The sequence below is a fragment of the Panthera tigris genome, chromosome D1, assembly GCF_018350195.1.
Source record: "Panthera tigris isolate Pti1 chromosome D1, P.tigris_Pti1_mat1.1, whole genome shotgun sequence".
Lineage (NCBI taxonomy): Eukaryota > Metazoa > Chordata > Mammalia > Carnivora > Felidae > Panthera > Panthera tigris.
In genome coordinates this window covers 103,747,888-103,768,100 of record NC_056669.1, presented here as the reverse complement: position 1 = coordinate 103,768,100, position 20,213 = coordinate 103,747,888, and the positions used below count along the sequence as shown (strand labels likewise).

General features: G+C 40.8%; 1 protein-coding gene across 1 annotated transcript in view; it reads left to right on the top strand.

Moving 5' to 3' along the window:
* The window catches only part of LOC102963138 (membrane-spanning 4-domains subfamily A member 4A-like), a 75,051-nt gene extending 70,763 nt beyond the window's left edge, over nucleotides 1-4,288 (top strand). Inside the window, exons 7-8 of the mRNA XM_042958558.1 lie at nucleotides 1,042-1,143; nucleotides 4,065-4,288. Of these exons, the coding sequence (XP_042814492.1) occupies nucleotides 1,042-1,143; nucleotides 4,065-4,136 (174 nt within the window). The 3' untranslated portion in view covers nucleotides 4,137-4,288. The remainder of the gene's footprint in view (nucleotides 1-1,041; nucleotides 1,144-4,064) is intronic.
* The last annotated feature ends 15,925 nt before the right edge of the window (nucleotides 4,289-20,213 follow it).

Below are 20,213 nucleotides of genomic sequence, written 5' to 3'. Positions count from 1 at the left end.
CTGGAAGTCAGAAGTTTGGAATGATTCTCACTGGGTGAAAATCAAAGTGCTGGCAAGACTACATTCCTCTCTGGAAGCTGCGAGGGAGAATCTGTTTCCTTGCCTTTGCTGGCTGCTCAAGGCTGCCTACATTCTGTGGCTTGTGGTCAAATCCTATCTTCGAAGCCAGCAGTGCAGCATCTTCAAATGTCTCTTGGACTTTGACTCTTTCACCTCCCACTTCCACTTAGAAGGATTCTCTAACTATTTGGGGCCCACCCAGATAATCTCAGAATAATCCCTCCATCTCAAGGTCAATTAATAACCAACCTTCATTTCATCTGCAAAGTTAATTCTGCTTGGCTATGTAACGAGACATCTCCAGAGTTTCTGGAGATGAAGATGTGGACCTCTTTGGTCTATTGATATTCTGTCCACAATTATGACTCTGCCTATAACTACCAAGACAGGAGATGATACTGTTGTGTCAACTCTATGGAACTTCTGGTGCTTGAAAGAACTAAGTTATCTTTATGCCCCTAACCCCTCCCCCGCCCCTTTAAATAGTTTTCACATTCTATACCTACAATAGCAGTGGAAGGTAGAGTGTAGGGAAAAGTGATTATTTTATTAATGGAAACACTGGAAGCATGAGTGGTACTCAACAGGCCAAGAATTGGCCAAGGGTATGGCTGCAATTAGGAGCCATTTTTTCTGACCTCAGGCCAGTGCTTCTCTTTTGGCATTGTAATCAGATGGTCAGCGCTTGATTTATTTTCTTTTCTTTAAGTTTATTTATTTATTTTGAGAGAGAGAGAGAGTGCGTGCGAGCTAGGGAGGGCAGAGATAAAGGGGGAGAGAGAGAGAATCCCAAGCAGGCTCCACACTGTCAGTGCCAAGTCTGATGCTGGGCTCGAACCTACAAACTGTGAAATCATGACCTGAGCCAAAACCAAGAGTCTGACGCTTAACCAACTGAGGCGCTCAGGTACCCCAGATGGTCAGTGTTTTAAACTTGTCATCTCTGTTCCTCACGGTTCTTGGCTATGCATTTGTTCCTAGAGTCTGGATGCTGTGGCGCTCCTTTTAACCGTGCTAGAATTCTTCGTTGCTCTGACCCTATCTGTCTTTGGATGCAAAGTCACCTGTTGTCATCCTGGCGGGGTGAGTATTAGGCTTCCCTTGAAGCTGTCTGTATTAGTTTCCTGTTGCTGTGTAATACATTACAGAAACGTAGAGGCTTAAACAGCACACATTTATTACTTCTCAGGTTCCATGGGTGACGAGCCTGGGCACACCTCAGCTGGCCCCCCTGCTCTGGGTCTGACAAGCCTGTAGTCAACAAGCGGGCTAGGGCTGCAGTCTCAGCAGACCCCTCCTGTCCTCTTCCATGCTCCCATGACACAGTTTATTTCCTCTCAGCGGTGGAACTCACAACTCACGGCCACTTTGAGGCCAGCAAGAGAGTGAAAACCTCTGATGCCTTCAGTTCCTTTTAAAAAGTTCACATGATAAGGTCAAGTCTATCCAGAATAATGTCCTTCTTTTAATTGAAGAATAATTTTTTTTAGTTTTTTTTTTAAGTTAATTTATTTTGAGAGAGACAGAGCAAGTGGGGGAGAAGCAGAGAGAAGGAGAGAGAGAGAGAGAGAGAGAGAGAATATCCCAAGTAGGCTCCCCACTGTCAACTAAGAGCCCAATGCAGGGCTCAAACCCACGAACCTTGAGATCATGACCTGAGCCGAAATCAAGAGTTGGATGCTTAACTGACTGAGCCCCCCAGGTACCCCTGGTGTATAATTAACATACAGTGTTATGTTAGTTTCAGATGTACAGCTTAGTGATTTGACAGTTCTATTCATTACTCAGTGCCCACCACAGGAAGTGTGGTCACCATCTGTTACCATACAAGGTTCTTACAATATAATGGATATATTCCCTAACTCTGCATCTTCATGACTGATTTATTTTATAACTGGAAGTTGGTACCCCTTAATCCCCTTTGTCTATTTTGCCCGTCTTCCCACCCTCCTCCCCTCTGGCAACTACAAGTTTGTTCTCTGTGTTTAAGAATCTGGTTTTGTGTTGTGTTTTAGATTCCACGTGGAAGGGAAATCGTATGGTCTTTGTCTTTCTCTGCCTTATTTCACTTCGCGTAACCATCCGTGTTGCTGCAAATGGCAGGACAGCATCCTTTTCTTATGGCTGAGCTGTGTTCCATCCATATACACATACGTACCCATCTTGTTTATCCTTTTATTTATCAGTGGACGCTTGGGTTGCTTCTGTGTCTTGGCTATTGCAAATAATGTTGCAGTAAACACATACCTTTACAAATTCGTGTTTTCGTGTTCTCTGGGTAAATACCCAATAGTGGAATTACCGGATGATATGGTAGTTCTATGTTTAATTTTTTGAGGAACCACCATACTATTTTCCACAGTGGCTGCACCGATTTACGTTCCCACCAACAGCGTACAAGGGTTCTCCTTTCTCCACATCCTTGTCAACACTTAATTCCTGTCGTTTTTCATTCTAGCCATTCTGACAGGTTTTTAGGTGATATCTCATTGTGGTTTTGACTTGCATTCTCCTGATACTTAGTGACATTAAGCGTCTTTTCCTACGGGCTATCTGTATGTCTTCTTTGGCAAAATGTTCAAAGAGTAATATCCTCTTTGATAAACTCAAAGTCAACTGATTGGTTACCTACTCACAGGAGTGACATCCCATTATACACAGGTCCCACCCATACACAAGGAGAGGGAGTCACACGAGGGCATGGGTCACTGGGTGTCATCTTAGCATCTTGCCTACCACAGTGAATAAAGAAAAGCTCATTTCCTCCATCCTCGCTCCCACAAAGGGCCTCCTCTCTTAGTCCAGATCAGAGAGTACTTCACAATGGAGAGGACCCCAGAGAGTGCCAGGTTTCGACCCATTACCCCTATCATAGCAACCTTCCCTGGGCTACTGCAGAAAGTCAGGCTTTCAAACTTTTCTACCAATGTGCACACATCTGCCCATCTCTTACCCTGAGACTGGCAGCAGATCTTCCTGGCCACTGAGCAGAAAGAACATCACGTAGAGAGAGGATTGGTACATGGGAAGAGAGAGAGAAAAGACCAAGAGGCACCAGGAAGAAAAGGAGAAGGATCCCTTCCATGAACTGAATTAAAATGCCAGGAGCTGCTCATTAATTTGATTACCCAAAGGCAAATCATAAGACAGTAATCACTTGGAGAGATTATTTCTCTCTTGCTCTTCTCCCCCATTTTGTGCCTTTTTACTTTCTTTTGGGGTTTCCATGCTTCACCACATCTCCTGCCCCACAGAAGAGAGATGGACTAACTCTATTAGTGGACGTCTGCATGTCAAGGCCCTAGAAGTTAGGGTTTTCAGCAATTCGTAATGACTGCAATTTCATTAGGTGAAGCGTCTTATTTTCATTGACCAAAGCATTTGCACAAGGGAGCAAATGCTTTAGTGTCGTAATGTCTAGACCTGAGCTCCCTTCTGCCCCTGGAGTTCCAGAGCTGGAAATGCTGCTCCCACAATTCTCTTGGTGTGGATCCGGAGGAGCAAGGTCTTTGAGGCATGTGATGCCTAAGTTTCGTCTCTTCCCGGTTCCATCCCATCCCGCACCCCTACACCCCCACACAATTTCACACTGAGTTTGTGGAAGAAAGACCAGCATTTTCCTCCGTTTCCTGATGATTCCTTCCATTCTGAGTCGGCGTAGTTTTTGAAATGATTGAGTCATGGCCAGCAAATCAGGATTTGGGTGTGTTGTTGCCATCATACATAAAGAACCTAATTTGGAAGAAGAGCACTAAATTTCCCTTAACACCTTGGTTTACTCCACTTTCTGGGCAGCATCATCCACTTACAGGGTCACTGTCAGCATCTCATGCCAAGAGCTATCAATGCATATTTTTCCAAGATCCAGTCTGATCTCCAGAATGCCAGAGAAGCCCCACCAAGTTGATCTAGAGATCGAATCCAGAGAAGAGAGAGTAGGATCTGATGATGATATGGCTACTTGTTTGACTCACTCACCTGCACCATTCTGATTGATTTCACAGGTTGTGTTGATTCTGCCATCAAATCCTCATGTGGCGGAAACAGCATCTCCCACACCATTTACAGAGGTCTGATGTCACCAACAGATCAACAGCAAAATGTTCCAGAAAACCTATCCTGCCAGTTGGGCAAGGACACCACTTGGGGAAGTACCAGAATCCAACTCTGATATATATACATACATATGTGTGTATATATATATATATATATACATATGTATGTATACACACATATGTATGTATATATATATACACATATGTATGTATATATATATATATATATATTTCAGAATCATGTTCTCATTTTCCCCCAAGACCTCAACAACTCATTTACTGGCTCTTTATCAACAATAGCAGAAATTAAATAAATAAATCATGCATTTAATGAGTCACTGGTGCTTGAAAGTTTTTATCCATCTTCAAAACTTTAGATAAAGACATTAAGTTGGTAAGTTAGATTCAGCAGAAGGTCAAAAAGATATTGCTGAAATGAGGACTCCCTGAAGACTACATTTTTCTGCTTCCCTGGCCAACACTCCTCCTTCTGATTTAACTTTCTTCTCCTGCCTTTGGAAGTGCAAGGTGGGTTGTTTTTTTTTTAATGTTTATTTATTTATTTATTTTGAGTGAGAGCACAAGCAGGGAGGGGCAGAGAGAGAGGGAGAGCAAGAATCCCAATCAGGTTCCGAGCCCCACGTGGGGCTTGAACTCACGAACGGTGAGATCATGCATGACCTGAGCTGAAACCAAGAGTTAGGTGCTTAACTGACCAAGCCACTAGGCACCCCATATGTGTGTTGATTTTTTAAATGACAGCTCCCTCCCTCACTCATCATTTTTTCTCCAGTATTTCATTTACACTGTACAGTTTTTGGTGCACAGCATTTATTCCCATTTGTTCTGATATCATGACCTGAATTTCCTCTAAAGAACCACCATTCCCTTACTCCCAGTTCATGCATAGGGTGAAGCTTACTCTACCCTCAACTTCTCCCAGATATGGGCAATGGCAGAATTACATCAGCCCTACTAAAGTGGCTGTTTCTGTAGTAGGTTAGTGACCTAAGAAAAACCAATTGTATAAACGACACATTTCCGATCAAAGCTAATCCCAGCATTTTTGCTTCCCACGGACCAGGAAAGAGAGTCTTCCTCTTTTCTCTTTCCTGTTGGGCTTGGAGCTGTGCCAATAGAAATCTGATGCTGTTAGCAGTCATCATGCTACTGTATGAGTCCTAACAGAGGCAAGTGCTTACAGAAGAGAGCAACACTGAGAGTTTCCAAGTGAAAGATTAGTCCCTAACAAGTCCTTCAAATTTCTGATTCAAGGTGTCCCTGGAATTGGGCCAACTTCTGGAGTCAAGCCAATCCCTGAAGTTTTAGACATATAAAGAAATTAAAATAGATCTGTTCAAGTACTGCAGTAACCACACAAAATCCTCTTATGGCTTCTTCTCTAATTCAGAATAAAAGCCAAAGCTCTTGGGGTGCCTAGAAGGCTCAGTCGGTTAAGCATCCGACTTTGGCTCAGGTCATGATCTCACAGTTCATGAGTTCAAGCCCCACATCAAGCTCTGTGCTGACAGCTCAGAGCCTGGAGCCTGCTTCAGATTCCATGTCTCCCTCTCTCTCTGATGCCCCTCCACTCACACTCTGTCTCTCTTTCCCTCAAAAATAACTGAACATGAAAAGCCAAAGCTCTTACTAAGTCCTACAAGACCCTAAATCACTTGATTCTTTGCTGGTTTTTGGATTTTATAAAATACCCTATACTCATATTTGCTGAGATGTTGCTTTGAGTTCATATTAAATGGCCAGAGAGTGTCTTTGGTAAGAATGTTTGCATACATAAACCTTTTTATATTTATATTCACATAAGCACTCTAAGAGTAGTGCATTTTCAGTTGTAAAAAGTTTGTATGAACATTCCAGCCTATTAGAGGAAGATGTTTTGGTTCTAACTTTTAGAGAAGACTGCCGCATTTCGCATCATATCATTTTAAACTTCTCAGTAACCTACAGGTCTGTTTCTATTGATTCGTTTTTCTCTTGGTTATTGCCATTTTTCTGCTTCTTGGCATGTAAAATAACTTTGGATGCTAGATGCGGTCATTTTTATGTGGTTGAGTGCTCAAACTTTCTTTTTTCGGAGTATTACACTTTATTTCGGGGAGGCAGTTAAACTTGTAGACCAGTCTGATTCTTTTGAGGCATTTTTTTCTCTAATCTAGGTTTTTATTGTAGCAGAACACTGTAACTTGTAAGTCCTTATAAGTCCTAAAATTTATAAGGAAAGTAAAGTATGATTTGTGATATTTTTCCTTTACCTTTCTTCTAATTATAATACTAGTTCACTACAGAAAAAAACAGAAAATCTAGGAATGTATGAAACAAAGCTCACCAATAATCCTACCATTAGAGATAAGCATTGTTAACTTGCTAATGTATTTACATATATACATATATGTATGTAAAAATTAAAAAAATAGCTTTGGGTTTATATGGCATTTCTAAGCCTGTATTTTAATGTTTTTAAAAGTCTTTAGAGGGAGGCTTTAGAGTCATTATTTTAGGCCAGTTTACATTTATTATTATTATTTTTTTTAATGTTTATTTTTGAGAGAGAGAGACAGAGCATGAGCGGGGGAGGGGCGGAAAGAGAGAGGGAGACACAGAATCGGAAGCAGGCTCCAGGCTCCGAGCCGTCAGCACAGGGCCCGACGTGGGGCTCAAACTCATGGACCATGAGATCATGACCTGAGCTGAAGTGGGACCCTTACCTGACTGAGCCACCCAAGCGCCCCATAGATTTATTATTAAGGCTTAACTTTTCTGGAGGTCCTTACATTTTAAGTGTTCATAGAAGACTCTACATTCCAAGTTATAGGAACTTGAATGTCTCCGAGTTCTGTGTGAGTTCTGGTAATCACTAAGCTTGCAACTGCTATCTACCTGTTATTCTTTGATTGGACTTTTGCAATTTCAACTCATAAATGTCAGCTCAGTATCTGACAACAAATTCAAGGGGATTTTCTTGCATGTTTGGGGAACTCTGATCTCTGCCCAGCTGCCTCCTTTATGGTTCTCCACTCACTAATTCTAGCTCCCTCACTCCCTCAACCTCTGAATTCTGCCTTCTCAATATAGCAAGATCAGCAGGGAACCATCTCCCCGGCCATGGTCTAAACAATTTCTTCATGCAGAAAACCAGACCACGATTGTTATATTCACATTTGTTACCTTTTGCTAGATGTTGAAAGCCCTGCATTGACTGCTGTCAAATGTCTGAAAGTAGTTGTTTAGAATTGTTTCAGTTTTCTAATTGTACAGAGTAGTCTGCAGAAGAAGTCAGGTGCCATGATGACAGGAAGAATTGATTTTTTTTCCTTCAATTATAAAAGGATCTCTATAAACATAGTTGTTGTATTTTTTTTATTTTGTTTTCCAATATTTAAAATTCATTTCAGGGTGTCTAAATTGGTAATATCATTAAATCAATACTCGTCTGATCATCTAAAATCTTCAACCATAGAGCTCAAGTGTAACAATTTTCATATGCTCATTTTCTTAAGCCACCCAATTTAGATTCCTTAAGAACTAACTCATAGAGGTACCTGAGTGGCTCAGTCAGTTGAGCATCCCCCTGTTGATTTCAGCTCAGGTCATGATCTCAGGGTCATGAGATTGAGCCCCATGTCAGGACCCACGCTGAGTATGGAGCCTGCTTGGGATTCTGTCTCTCCTTCTCTATCTGACCCTGCCCTGCTCACGCTCTTTCTCTCCCAAAACAAATAAATAAACATTAAAAAAAAAGGAATGAACTCATGAAAGACACTTGCACTTTTCAGTTGTTATTTTATATTTAAGTTCTGATATTTTCCAATGTCTTCATATAGTAATATCTGGACAGTTTTGATCCATGTTCAAAAGTTTTTGTTTTCAACCAACACAAATGGTGGTAACATAATGAGACTAAGCTATACAAATTTCTGGACAAATATTTAAATTTTTGAATTAATCAAAATTTCCTTGGTTTGATTTTTTAAATAGCTATATGATAAACACAGAAAAGATATATGAAGTCACTTGCTTCTGATTTCGTGGTGGATGGGGGAAAATATGACTCTTAAATTAGAGGTATGGTCTAAACAAAGCTGACAGTGTGTTTGGCTTCCTCTGGAACTTCTTCAGGGTCAACACTTTGTTTTTTACTGTCTGATATTTGGTGGGATTGCTACAGTTCATGTGATTCCCAGGAACTTAACTAATTTTGATTAACCTGTAGGCTAAAATTTAGACATTTTTTTTCATGTCCAATAAGTATGGACATCAGGCAGAGAAAGTTCTGAAAGTCCCTGTGGTTGCCCCCTGATCACCTACAGATGTGGATGTTCCCATTTTCATCGTGAATGTTAGCAAAGTGTGGTATTTTCCCACAGAGAAAGGTCAAACATCTTGTTCCAATTCTTCTCAGTTACCACATACAGCTTCACCAGAACCACCCCCTTCTTTTTTTTTTTTTTAAGTTTATTTATTTTGAGAGAGACAGAGCATGAGTGGAGGAAGGGCAGAGAGAGGGAGAGAGAGAATCCCAAGAAGGTTCCCAGCGAAGTCAGCACAGAATCACCCACTTCTTGAATGGACTTCTTCAGCTGGGCCAGGTGGGCTGACGGTCAAGAGGAGGAGAGTCACAGTCTGGCTGAGGGTCACGCACCTCTCGGAGCTTTGCAGCCCAGCTATCATCCAGGCTGTTCTCCTTCAGCTACCAGACCAGAGTGCCTCAGTCCATATTGACTACCTTTGAAAATTGATATTTTGGGGCGCCTGGGTGGCTCAGTCGGTTGGGCGGCCGACTTCAGCTCAGGTCATGATCTCGCGGTCCGTGAGTTCAAGCCCCGCGTCGGGCTCTGTGCTGACAGCTCAGAGCCTGGAGCCTGTTTCGGATTCTGTGTCTCCCTCTCTCTCTGACCCTCCCCCATTCATGCTCTGTCTCTCTCTGTCTCAAAAATAAATAAATGTTAAAAAAAAATAAAAAAAAAAAAAGTTGATATTTTTTTTTAAGTTGTTTTTTCTTCTAAGTATTCCTTCCCTCCCAAATTTGATTAAAGATGATGTAGAGCAATAAAAATTTTCCCACTGTACCTCTAGTTCTGAAACCACAGAGGCTGTGCCCATAACAAGGTTCTTAAATGAAGTACATTGCATATTGCATATATACATGTGTATAATATATATGTTATATATATATATATATATATATATATATATACAAACACATAAATTTTAAGTATATACTATATATGTGTATATATATATTTTTTAAGTTATGAAGTCATGGCAAGGTCTGGGTATAAGATCAGAGTCCTTTTTTGTTGACAAAGGCTATCTTTACCAGATGAAAATTATATCTGGACTACAAAATTTTGTTATTTAACACTTGGTTAAATTGCCACCTTCTTTTGATTTCTTGGTGGATAGAGAAAAATATGACTTCTAAATTTGAGATGTGGTCTAAACAAAGCTGACAATGTGTTTGGCTTCCTTTGGAACCTCTTCAAGGTCGACAATTTGTTAATTAGAATATCATGCTACTTAAATTTATTTTGGAACAAGGGATGAACTTGGGATACAAATAATACAAATTTGCATTCAAATCCGTCATGTGCATACAACCCAAGTATTCTCCTTTCAGTTTAATTCTGTAGAAGTTTTATGAGAAATTTGTTTTAGTTTTAGTTCACCTAGCCAATGGGGGTTTCATATTTCAAATTTTTTTTTTTTTCTGTTTGGAAGACATCTGGCCCAAAAGAACATCGGTTCGAAGTGTTTGTTAGCAAATATCATTGCTTCTCTATTCTTAGATTTCCCAAATCAGTCTTGTTTCACCAGTTTGCACATTTGAAAGGACTCACCAGACTGCCTAGAATGTCTCCCATGAGACTTTTATCTAAAGACAAAAGGTACTGTGCAGCAAGAGTCAGTGCAGGCTAGCATTGGAGACATTCCAATGCTCCTCATTGACCCAACCAGATACATGAACCGTGCTAGCTCTGGCTTGAACTGCCCAGATTTGTGCAAGAATCTCTCAGTATCTCCTTAAGTAGTCCAGGCAAGGCTTATTAAAGCAGTTAGGCTAGTTGCAAACTATTAGTCAAGAAACTGATATGGTGGCGGGGGGCTGGTCACCAAGGTAGTTTGGGATTCTAAACAGCACATCGTAAACCCCAATGTTCTTGTCTCAACCAGGAGTCAAAATCCAGACATTCATTCAGACATTCAGGAATCCCCAGGGATAAAGATTGAGGTTTCCCAGCACGGCTGCAAATTAACTCCATCTCTATAACATCTTTCTTCAACAAATATTTATTGAGCACCCACCACCTGCCAAGCATGTGGCAATGAACTCCCCAAGCTGTCTGAGACCTCACAGAGCTGACATTCTAGTTATTTCCAAAGTTACAGTTTTAACACATTCAATGGAGAATTCTCAGTTAAAAGTGACCACGGAAAATTGACATCATCTCTAAACTTCATTTTCCCCATTATAATTAACTTCCCTTCTCCATACTAAAACCCCTCTGACCCGCAAACTCAGGGGAGTTAATACACATTTAATTTAATGCCTCCGTCCTGAGATTATGTGTTACCCAGTGATATGACACAATAACATTGAAGAGAAGGCTGTTAAATAGCAAAATTCAACCAAGTAGTTTAAAAGATCCAATTGGCTTTATTGAACAGTTCATGAATCAAGCAGCACACGTTCCAACAAAGAGAAAGGTGCTCCATCAAGCTACATACAGAAAAGGAAAGGCTTTCAAAGGCCAAGAGGGAGCAGAAAAAGGAAATTATTAGCAAAGAATGCATTGTTTTAGACAAGGTCATGATCCTGAGGGGGGATGGGAGGGGTCTATCAGTAAATTTCCTAGAGCTGACCAGGAAATTCCATGTTGACTGGTTAGAGGTTACATTATTGGTTAGGTGTTAAGTCTGGGTTCGCTGATGTGGGGATTTTTAACACAAGTGATTCCATTAGGGGCCCGTGGTTTTCTCCTTTACCAGGGCAAACACAAAAGAATACATGCTATATGATTCTATTTATTGAAATATCAAAACCAGGAAAAACAAATCACTGATATTAGAAATCAATATGGTGGTTACCTTTGGGGATGTAATGGCTGGAGGAGAGCTCAAGGGCCATGTGCCTCTGAGCATTGGCACTTGTCTAATTTTTGATCTAGGAGAGGGTAATGTAGGTGTATTCCCTTCATGGTGATTTGCTGGACTATTATGATTTATGCACTTTTGATAGTCCTCTAACTAAAATATCAACATTAAATCCCTGTCTCCAGCTCTGTTTTAGGGACAACTTGGGCTGAGACCATTAAAAGTTAATTTTAGAGGCGCCTGGGTGGCTCAGTTGGGTGTCCGACTTCGGCTCAGGTCATGACCTCACGGTTGGTGAGTTCAAGCCCTGCGTCAGGCTCTGTGCTGACAGTTCGGAGCCTGGCGACTGCTTCAGATTGTGTGTCTCCCTCTCTCACTGCCCCTCCCCCATTCATGCTCTGTCTCTCTGTCTCTGTCTCTCTCTCTCTCTTTCAAAAATAAACATTAAAAAATTTTAATTAAAATAAAGTTAATTTTAAAAATAAGGGTTCTGCATCCTCAATGCAAACAGATTACATATGAAGAGATTTACCTAATATGTAATATACACATAAATTTGTCTTTGTGTTAATCAGTTTCTTCAGGCTGTCTATGCAGGGACAAAAATTTGCACCAGCATTGAAATTTTCATTCCCGGTTTAAAAGGAAGGAAAACAAACAAACAAACAGCAGTCACCCACATAAGGGTTTGGGGATTCAGCATTCCACATTTTTTTCTTAACTTTCTGGTTTCCAAGGACATAGGACTCTGAATCTACTTCTAGCCCAAACTTAGCAGTAACCCCTTTATATATAGCTCTGCTTTGATTTAAGCCTATCAAAATACTACATTTAAAGTTTACCTAAATACCACCTTTCCTCAAATCCTAAAATAATTCCACCTCTTCCTCTGATTAGATGGTTCTTAGTTCCTATAAACACTACCCGCCCCACAACACACACATTGGAACTGATGGTCAGAACCGTTTTACAGATATACACATATATGCATATACTGCTGAACCATTTGGAAGTAAGTGTTCGACATCATGATAGTTTGTCCCTAAATACCCAGGGCATATCTAAGCCTAAAATTCTCCTATATAACCTTACCACTATAATTATATCCCAAAATTTATTAATATAATAATCCAGTATGTAGTTCCTCAGAAACTCTAAGATCAAGCTATAAATGTTGTATCTTTCTTGGGAAGGCATAACTGTAACAAATTCTCTTAAATAAATTAATCCTAATTATGTTTTAATGTTTATTATTTCATGAAAACATTAGCCTAGATCTTGTGTTAGTCTGTCATGGCACAGTTTAACCCATTTATATATTTCAGGTAGAGCAATGTTTCCCTAAGAAGCTGGGAAGTTGAATGCAGATATTGACTTATTCAGAGAGCCATAAACCTTGGCATGCCCATAAAACTGCTGTCTTTATCAGTTGGGCCACATTAAATTTGAAGGGAAATATTTCAAAACATTTTCAGATATAAGCCATTAAACAAATACCAATAATATATGTGGGACACAGATATCTCATTCTTTTTTATGGCTGAGCAATATTCCACTATATATTTTCCATATATATATATATATATATATATATATATATATACATACACACACATATATACATATACCACATCTTCTTTATCCACTCATCTATCATTGAAGACTTAGGCTGCTTCCATAATTTGCCTATCATGAGTAATGCTGCAATAAACATAAGGGTGTATATATCTTTTCAAATTAGTATTTTCATATTCTTTGGGTAAATACTAGTGGAATTACTGGATCATATGGTAATCCTATTTTTAATTTTTTCGGAAACCTCTATCCTGTTTTCCACAGTGGCTGTACCAGTTTTCATTCCCACCAACAGTGCAAGAATGCTCCGTTTTCTCCATATCCTCATCAACACTTGTTTCTTCTGTTTTTGACTTTAGTCATTCTGACAGGTGTGAGGTGATAGCTCATTCTGGCTTTGAACTGAATTTGCCTGATGAGTAGTGCTGTTGAACATCTTTTCCTGTGTCTGTTGGCCATCTGTATGTCTTCTCTAGAGAAACGTCTGTTCGTGTCCTGCCAATTTTTTAATTGGATTGTTTGTTGGTTGGTTGGTGTTGAGTTGAATAAATTCTTTATATATTTTGGATACTAACCTTTTATTGGCTATGTCATTTCTAAATATCTTCTTCCATCCAGTAGATTGTCTTTTTGTTTAGTTGACAGTTTCCTTTGCTGTGTAAAAGCTTTTTATTTTTATGTAGTCCCAATAGTTTATTTTTGCTTTTGTTTCCCTTGTCTTAGGAGACAAATCTACGAAAATGTTGCTGTAGCCAATATCAGAGAAATTACTGCCTATGCTCTCTTCTAAGATTTTTATGGCTTCAGGTCTCACATTTAGGTCTTTAATCCATTTTTAGTTTATTTCTCTGTATGATGTAAGAAAATGGTCCAGTTTCATTCTTTTGCATGTTGCTGTTCTGTTTTCCCAGCACCATTTGTTGAAGAGACTGTTTCCCATTGCATATTCTTGCCTCCTGTGTTAAAGATTAATTGACCATACAGTCATGGGTTTGCTTCTGGATTCTCTCTCCTGTTCCATTGATGTATGTGTCTGTTTCTGTGCCAGTACCATACTGTTTTGATTACTACTTTGTAGTGTATTTTGAAATCTGGAATTGTGATGTCTCCAGCTTTTTTCTTCACTTTCAAGATTGCTTTGGCTATTCAGGGTCTTTTGTGGTCCTGTACAAGGTTGAGGATTATTTGTTCTAGTCCTGTGAAACATGCTGTTGGTTTTTTGATAAGGATTGTATTAAATCTATGGATTGCTTTGGGTAGTATGGACATTTTAACAATATTTGTTCTCCTAACCCAGGAGCATGGAATATCTTTCCATTGGTTTGTGCTATCTTCAATTTCTGTCATGAGTGTTTTATAGTTTTCACAGTATAGGGGTTTTTTTTTTTTGCCTCCCTTGTTAAGTTTATTAGTAGGTATTTTATTATTTTTGGTGCAATTGTAAACAATGGGATCACTTTTTAAATTTCTCTTTCTGCTACTTCATTATTAGTGGACAGAAATGCAACAGACTTCCATATATGTGGAATACAAAGAGAAAGCAAATGATCTGAGACTATTCCTTAGCTAAAACGAACAAGGTTTTATCCTATTAGATACGCCCTGTTGCCCACAGAGATCAGAGCCAGGGGACCATTTCTTCAAATCACAAAGATCCTACACACTTTAGTCCACTTAATTCTCGGTTGGAGGACCATTTTCCCCTTTCTTACTGTCTACTACCTGCTTCTTCTTCATTATGTGAAGAAACTCTTCACTTATGTAGGATTGTCTCAGTCTTTGCCATGAACTAGCTTGTGCTGGGCTCTTGCCCTTCCTTCTCCAAATCCCTTGAAGGGTAGAGCAGGTGGTCAGGCTGTGTTTTCATCAGCAGACTTCTTGTTGCCCAAAAGCCATTTATCCCCAGCCTGTGAGCAAGACTAAAATTCTTGCAAGATAATATTTGTTTTTTTTTTTTCTTTCCCAGTCCAAGCATTTAGGACTTTCTTAGCTTTTTCCTCAAGATAACCTACTAATTAGAGATGAGGAAATAGCGGGGGAAGTACAGGAATATGTATAAACGGAGGAAGGAAAAGACTATTGTGTCTCCTAGTTTATAACTTTTGTTTTCCAAAAGTCCAAAGAATAAGATACCGCTAAAGAGGTTATGATAAGTGCTCAGAAAGAGACAAGTTCCCAGTGTTTGGGTACACGAAGAGAAATGGAATGGAAGGAGTAGTCATGATAAAGAGAATAACAGATGTCCCTAGGGACTTGAAGAAGATTCCTGTTGTCCTGAAGAAGACCGGGGGCAAATGCTTGGTGATGAAAGCTGAGAAGGCAGATGGGACCTGGATAAAACAACCAAGCTCCAGATGGCTGTTTGGGGTCCAAAGAGTTTGGGCCTTCTTATTTGCCAAGTAGAGATCCTTATCACAATGACCTGCTTTGATAGATGAACACCAAAATTACCCACCAGTCCAACTCTTCGTCACTTACACACGCCTGCTTTGCGAGCTCTGCCACAGGCAGAAGGGAGACTTCTCACCTCTTACCAGAATAAGATAACAAGAAATTAACTTGAGTGGCAGCAAGATGGTAGAATAGGAAGCCTCAGGCCCCCATTCTTCCATGAAGACACCAAATTAACTATATACGGGCCAAAGTGCCTCGTGAGCTTTCTGGAAACCAGTTAAGTCACAGCATCTCAGGCAAGCACGAAGCCAAGGAAAGATGCATCTAAGTGTGTGAAAAAGCATGTGATATATTACCCACCCTGGCACAGTGTGGTATGATGGGGAGAAAACTCTCCTCCAGCTCTTTCCTCAGGAGGGAAGGAACAGTGGAGGCAGAGTATGTGTCTAGTATTCTGGATTTTCAAGGGGCTTCCAGAGGAATTGGTTTCTGTCTCACTGGATTCAGAGTGCCGATGGAAACTGGCAGTTTGGCTGCAAGGTTGAAGGTCACTAAGAACAAAGGCAACCACTGCGGCTTGTCATAGCGGCAGAGTGACTGTAGTACCTCAGACAGACATCAGGGGAAGAAGATGTATGGGCTCCAAAGAAGAAGTGGGCAAACCTCTTTAACTGGGGGGTCTACATGTACAAGCCCAGAGAAGACGCATCTCAGAAAAGGTTGGAGGGGTCCCCAGAATCTCTAGCCATGCTGATTGGCAAAGGTCTTCCCCGTTATGAAGCCAGTTTGAAAGACTGGAGGAGGTGGCTTTTGTTTTTAATGTCCAAATCTCAAAAAAGATCACAAAGCAAAGAGAGGAACAGGAAAGCATGGCCCAACCAAACCAAAGTAAATCTTTAGAAACTGACCCTAAAGAAAAGAAGGTCTATGGGTTACTTTATCTCAAAAAGATTCCACACTCATTATTTATTGCATCATTATTCCCAGTAGCAAAGAGGTGGAAACAACCCAAATACCCACTGGCAGGTGAATGGATAAACCAGAAGTGGCACATGCATACAGTGGAATATTATGCAGCATTAAACAAGAAGGAGATTCTATCACACACTACAATGTGGATGAAGCTTGAGGACATCATGCTAGGTGAAATATGCTGGTCAAAAGAGGACAAACGTTGTACGATTCTATGGCTGTGAGGACTCTAAAGTAATCAAATTCATAGAAACAGAAAGCTGAATGATAGTTGCCAGGGGCTGAGGGTGGAGGAAATGGGAAGTTGTCATTCAATAGGTATAGAGCTTCCGTTTTACAGAAAAACGTTCTAGACATCTGTTGCATGACAATGTGAATGTACTTAACACTAGTGAACTGTAAATTTTATGTGGTTATATAAATATAAATATAATTATAAATATAAACATAGATAAAATATAAAAAGTAAATGGAGTGCCTGGGTGGCTCAGTTGGTTGAGTGTCCTCTTGATTTCGGCTCAGGTCATGGTCCCAGGATCGGGGATCGAGCCCCGCATTGGGCCCTGCACTGGGTGTGGAGCCTGCTTACGATTCTCTCTCTCTCACTCTGCCCTCCACTCAAATAAATACCATACAATAAGATAAATAAATAATCTAATGCAATTTTGAAAATAAATAAAAATAATAAAAATTTTAAAAATTAAAAATTAAATCAATGAGTTAAATAGCAACAATGATTCGTCTCTTGAATACTTGCCTTTGCACAGAAGTCACAGAAAAAAACCTTTTTGCTTCTAGATCAATGGTTTCTCAATGAGGAGATTTTTGTCTCCTCTCCACTGGGGGACGTTTGGCAATATCTGGTGACATTTCTAGTTATCACATCTGGGGTAGGCAGTGTTACTGGCATCTAGAGAGTGCAAGACTCCCCTGCCCTGCAAAAAAGAATTATCCAACCCAAAATGACATTAGTGCTTCTCCGGAGAAGAGATGTCCTAAATTATTAATCACAGGTGTTACTGCTCTGTCAGTCCTTTCCCTCCAAGTTGGATTGGTGGAGTCCAGACTCTGGAAACGAGAGACGGTCAAGGTGGGATGGGTCTAAGTCGAGAAAACAGAGAGAGGAGTCTCTTGTTCAGATATTACTGAAGCCCAAAAGAAAAAGGAGGAGGAGAATGCAGGGGGTAGAGGGAGGCAGGGAGGGAGATTGGAATAGGGTGTTTGAATGGGGTGGATATTGGAGGGAAGACAGGAGATAAAGCCCTTTTGGACTACCACTCTGTATGGTCCGGTACTAAGCACCTTGCACGTGTTGTTTCATGCAATCCTATAACTCGTCTGCGATTATTTGAAGCTATAATTGTATAGAGAGGAAGACAGACTGTAGAGGGAGTCTTTGCTTGGTTGATAGAATTCATTGGTTATTAGCAAGAGTCTGTTCCTTCTCTCAGACTCATCTCTCGAGTTTAACAAGATAATTGCATTAGTAATCTGTGCCATCTAGTCCTGGGAACTAAGCTAACCTTAATGGTGTTTCTTAACTCTTTTCTTTAATGTGTGGAGTTAAGTGCAGAACCCAGAATCCCTTGAGGTGACAGTGATGGGTTGCAACTGTGTTCCCAGGGTTCCTTCTGGCTCTCCCCCAAGGGAAAGAGGAAGCTTGTGGAATGGGGCTGTTCAGCCTCTATGACTGGCTCCGGTGCTGGCATCCTGAGCCAGCACCCTGATATATCAAAGTTGGCTTCCAAAGAACGTCCATCTGGATGCTTGAGGGTGCATAGGACCCCTCTGCTTCACAAAAGCATCCCAAGTCTGAGTTTGTTAAATCTGTGCAGGTCCTTCCCCAGCTACGCCCCCATCTGGTTTCACTACTTCCTAGAAGTGTCCAACCTTTCTGGGACACAGAGATCCATTGCTAGAAAGAGAGAAACCAGAAAAGAAGGACCACCCTATAGCAGGCAGCATCTAGGCAGTGGGTGCTGAGAGGCTGGTTCAGCCTGTCCAGAGCCTAAGGAACTGGAAAAAGAAAAATTTACATAAGTAACAAAAACATTTTTCTATATTCTATTATTACTGTTATTAGCTATATGTTATTGAATGCCTCTTGAAATCAGCATAGTCATTATCACTATTATTATGACTATAGTTAGCTATATGTTATTTAATATTATTATTTATCAATATCACTATCACGATCAATGTTACTATTATTGAATGCCTCTTGGAAACAGTAAAGGCCTTCTATAAATATTTTCTCTAAACTGATTCATAACAAATCTCCAGTGTTGGTACTGTTGCCCTGTTTAAGAGACTTGAAAACTGAGGGGAGAAGAACACCGACTTGTCTGATAACACAGAGCTAGGAAGTGTTGGGGTGGCAATGCACACACAGAGCTCGGGGAATCTCACGTTCTCCCAATCTTTAGGTTTTCTACTGGAGACTTTGCTGAAGATGCTAGGAGTTTGGGGAAAAAAGGAAGTGCAAGCACATTTCACAAATCCACAATCTGTAAGTATCACATCCTGTGTGGCTATAAACTCTGGACTGAGGAAGGGCTGGTGATTTTCAAAAGGTGAAGACCAGTAGAAAATTCTACAGGACTGTGTGAGAACCGAGAGTCTCCTGGGAGTTTGAGAGACCTCAGCTGCAACCAACAGGCTGGTCCACGGGCACAGGTAGGCAATGTCCAGAGACTGTTTTCAACTTCTGACTCCCCTGCTGTGCCTCCCTTAGAGGGGATATCGGATTGGAAGCTCCTGGAGAGAAGTTAAGAGGCACCAGATTATTTTGGAAATAGAGCAGGCAGAGGGAAGGAGTTCTGGATTAACTCTTGCTGCTGTGTGATCTCAGTGAGTCCCTTGCCTGAGGTCACGTGATCAGTGAGAGCCCAGCTCTGGCCCCTTCAACTGTTCTTGGGCCTTGTACAAACTGGACAGTCCAGGGGCTGAGAACGGTGCTATGAGCAGAGATGCCGGCTGAGCTCGTCGCTAATACTGCAGGCAGTTTGGTCACTTGAGGCTGGCAAGTGGAAGGCTCGGGCCTGGAACCCGGCTTTCATGACTCTGGTCCTGTTACCGTCTTTCTACATGCTGCTGCCTCTCCAGAATGAGTCAACACAGGCACAGTCTGCTGTTGCCAGGTGGAAAGGATGAAGGGGTCACACGATCTAGTGAACTGTGCAAAGGCTGCATACTCAGGGGGAGCTGGGGTCCAGTCCCAGCTCTACAGCTCTCCAGTTATGTGAACCTGCCTGAGTAATCATCATAACTGCAAATCTCTCTTCGGCATTAACTCTTTGCCGTGCATGTGTGCAAAGTGGGTTTTATTTCCCTTCACAACAAGCTTTTTGATTCTGAGTTTCCCTCACTATGGCATGGTTTTGGTAACTAAAGAACCAACTAACCTACAGGGTTGTTGTAAGGATTAAAAAGGCATTATAGGGTGGGGGCACCCGGCTGGCTCAGTCCATAGAGCATGTGACTCTTGATCTCGGGGTCATGAGTTCAAGCCCCATTTTGGGTATAGAGATTACTTTTAAAAAAAAGGCACTAGAGGATAATGTCTAATAAAATACAACTTAAAAATACTTGGGATTAATCCCAATAAGTATTATTATTGGGCTAAAAAATGAACAGTTAGGTAGCATGAGAAGTACAGAACCCGAATAGGAAAACGCTGATGAATAGAACCCTTCCTGCATCTCATAACTGGTAGGGACGTTTGAGGGTGACATTCTTGGAATATTTGGCTATTCACTTGTTGTGAGTAGAACCAGGGGAGAGATGTCGACGTATTGCAAGTTTTATGTGACCATCTGCCTCTCGAGATTGGTGTGCCAAACACCGTTGGGAAACAAATATTCATGATGCCAAGTATTTGTGGTTTTCACTGCTGCATGCTGTATAAATTTCCTTCCCTAAAAGAATAGGTCAAGTCCAGACTAATGGGAAAATACTGGCTTCCAATTTTGGGAGGCCTGAGAGCTCTATACTTTTTAAGAACTGAATGTGTTTATTTTCTCTTCCAGGGTTCGTGGCACAATC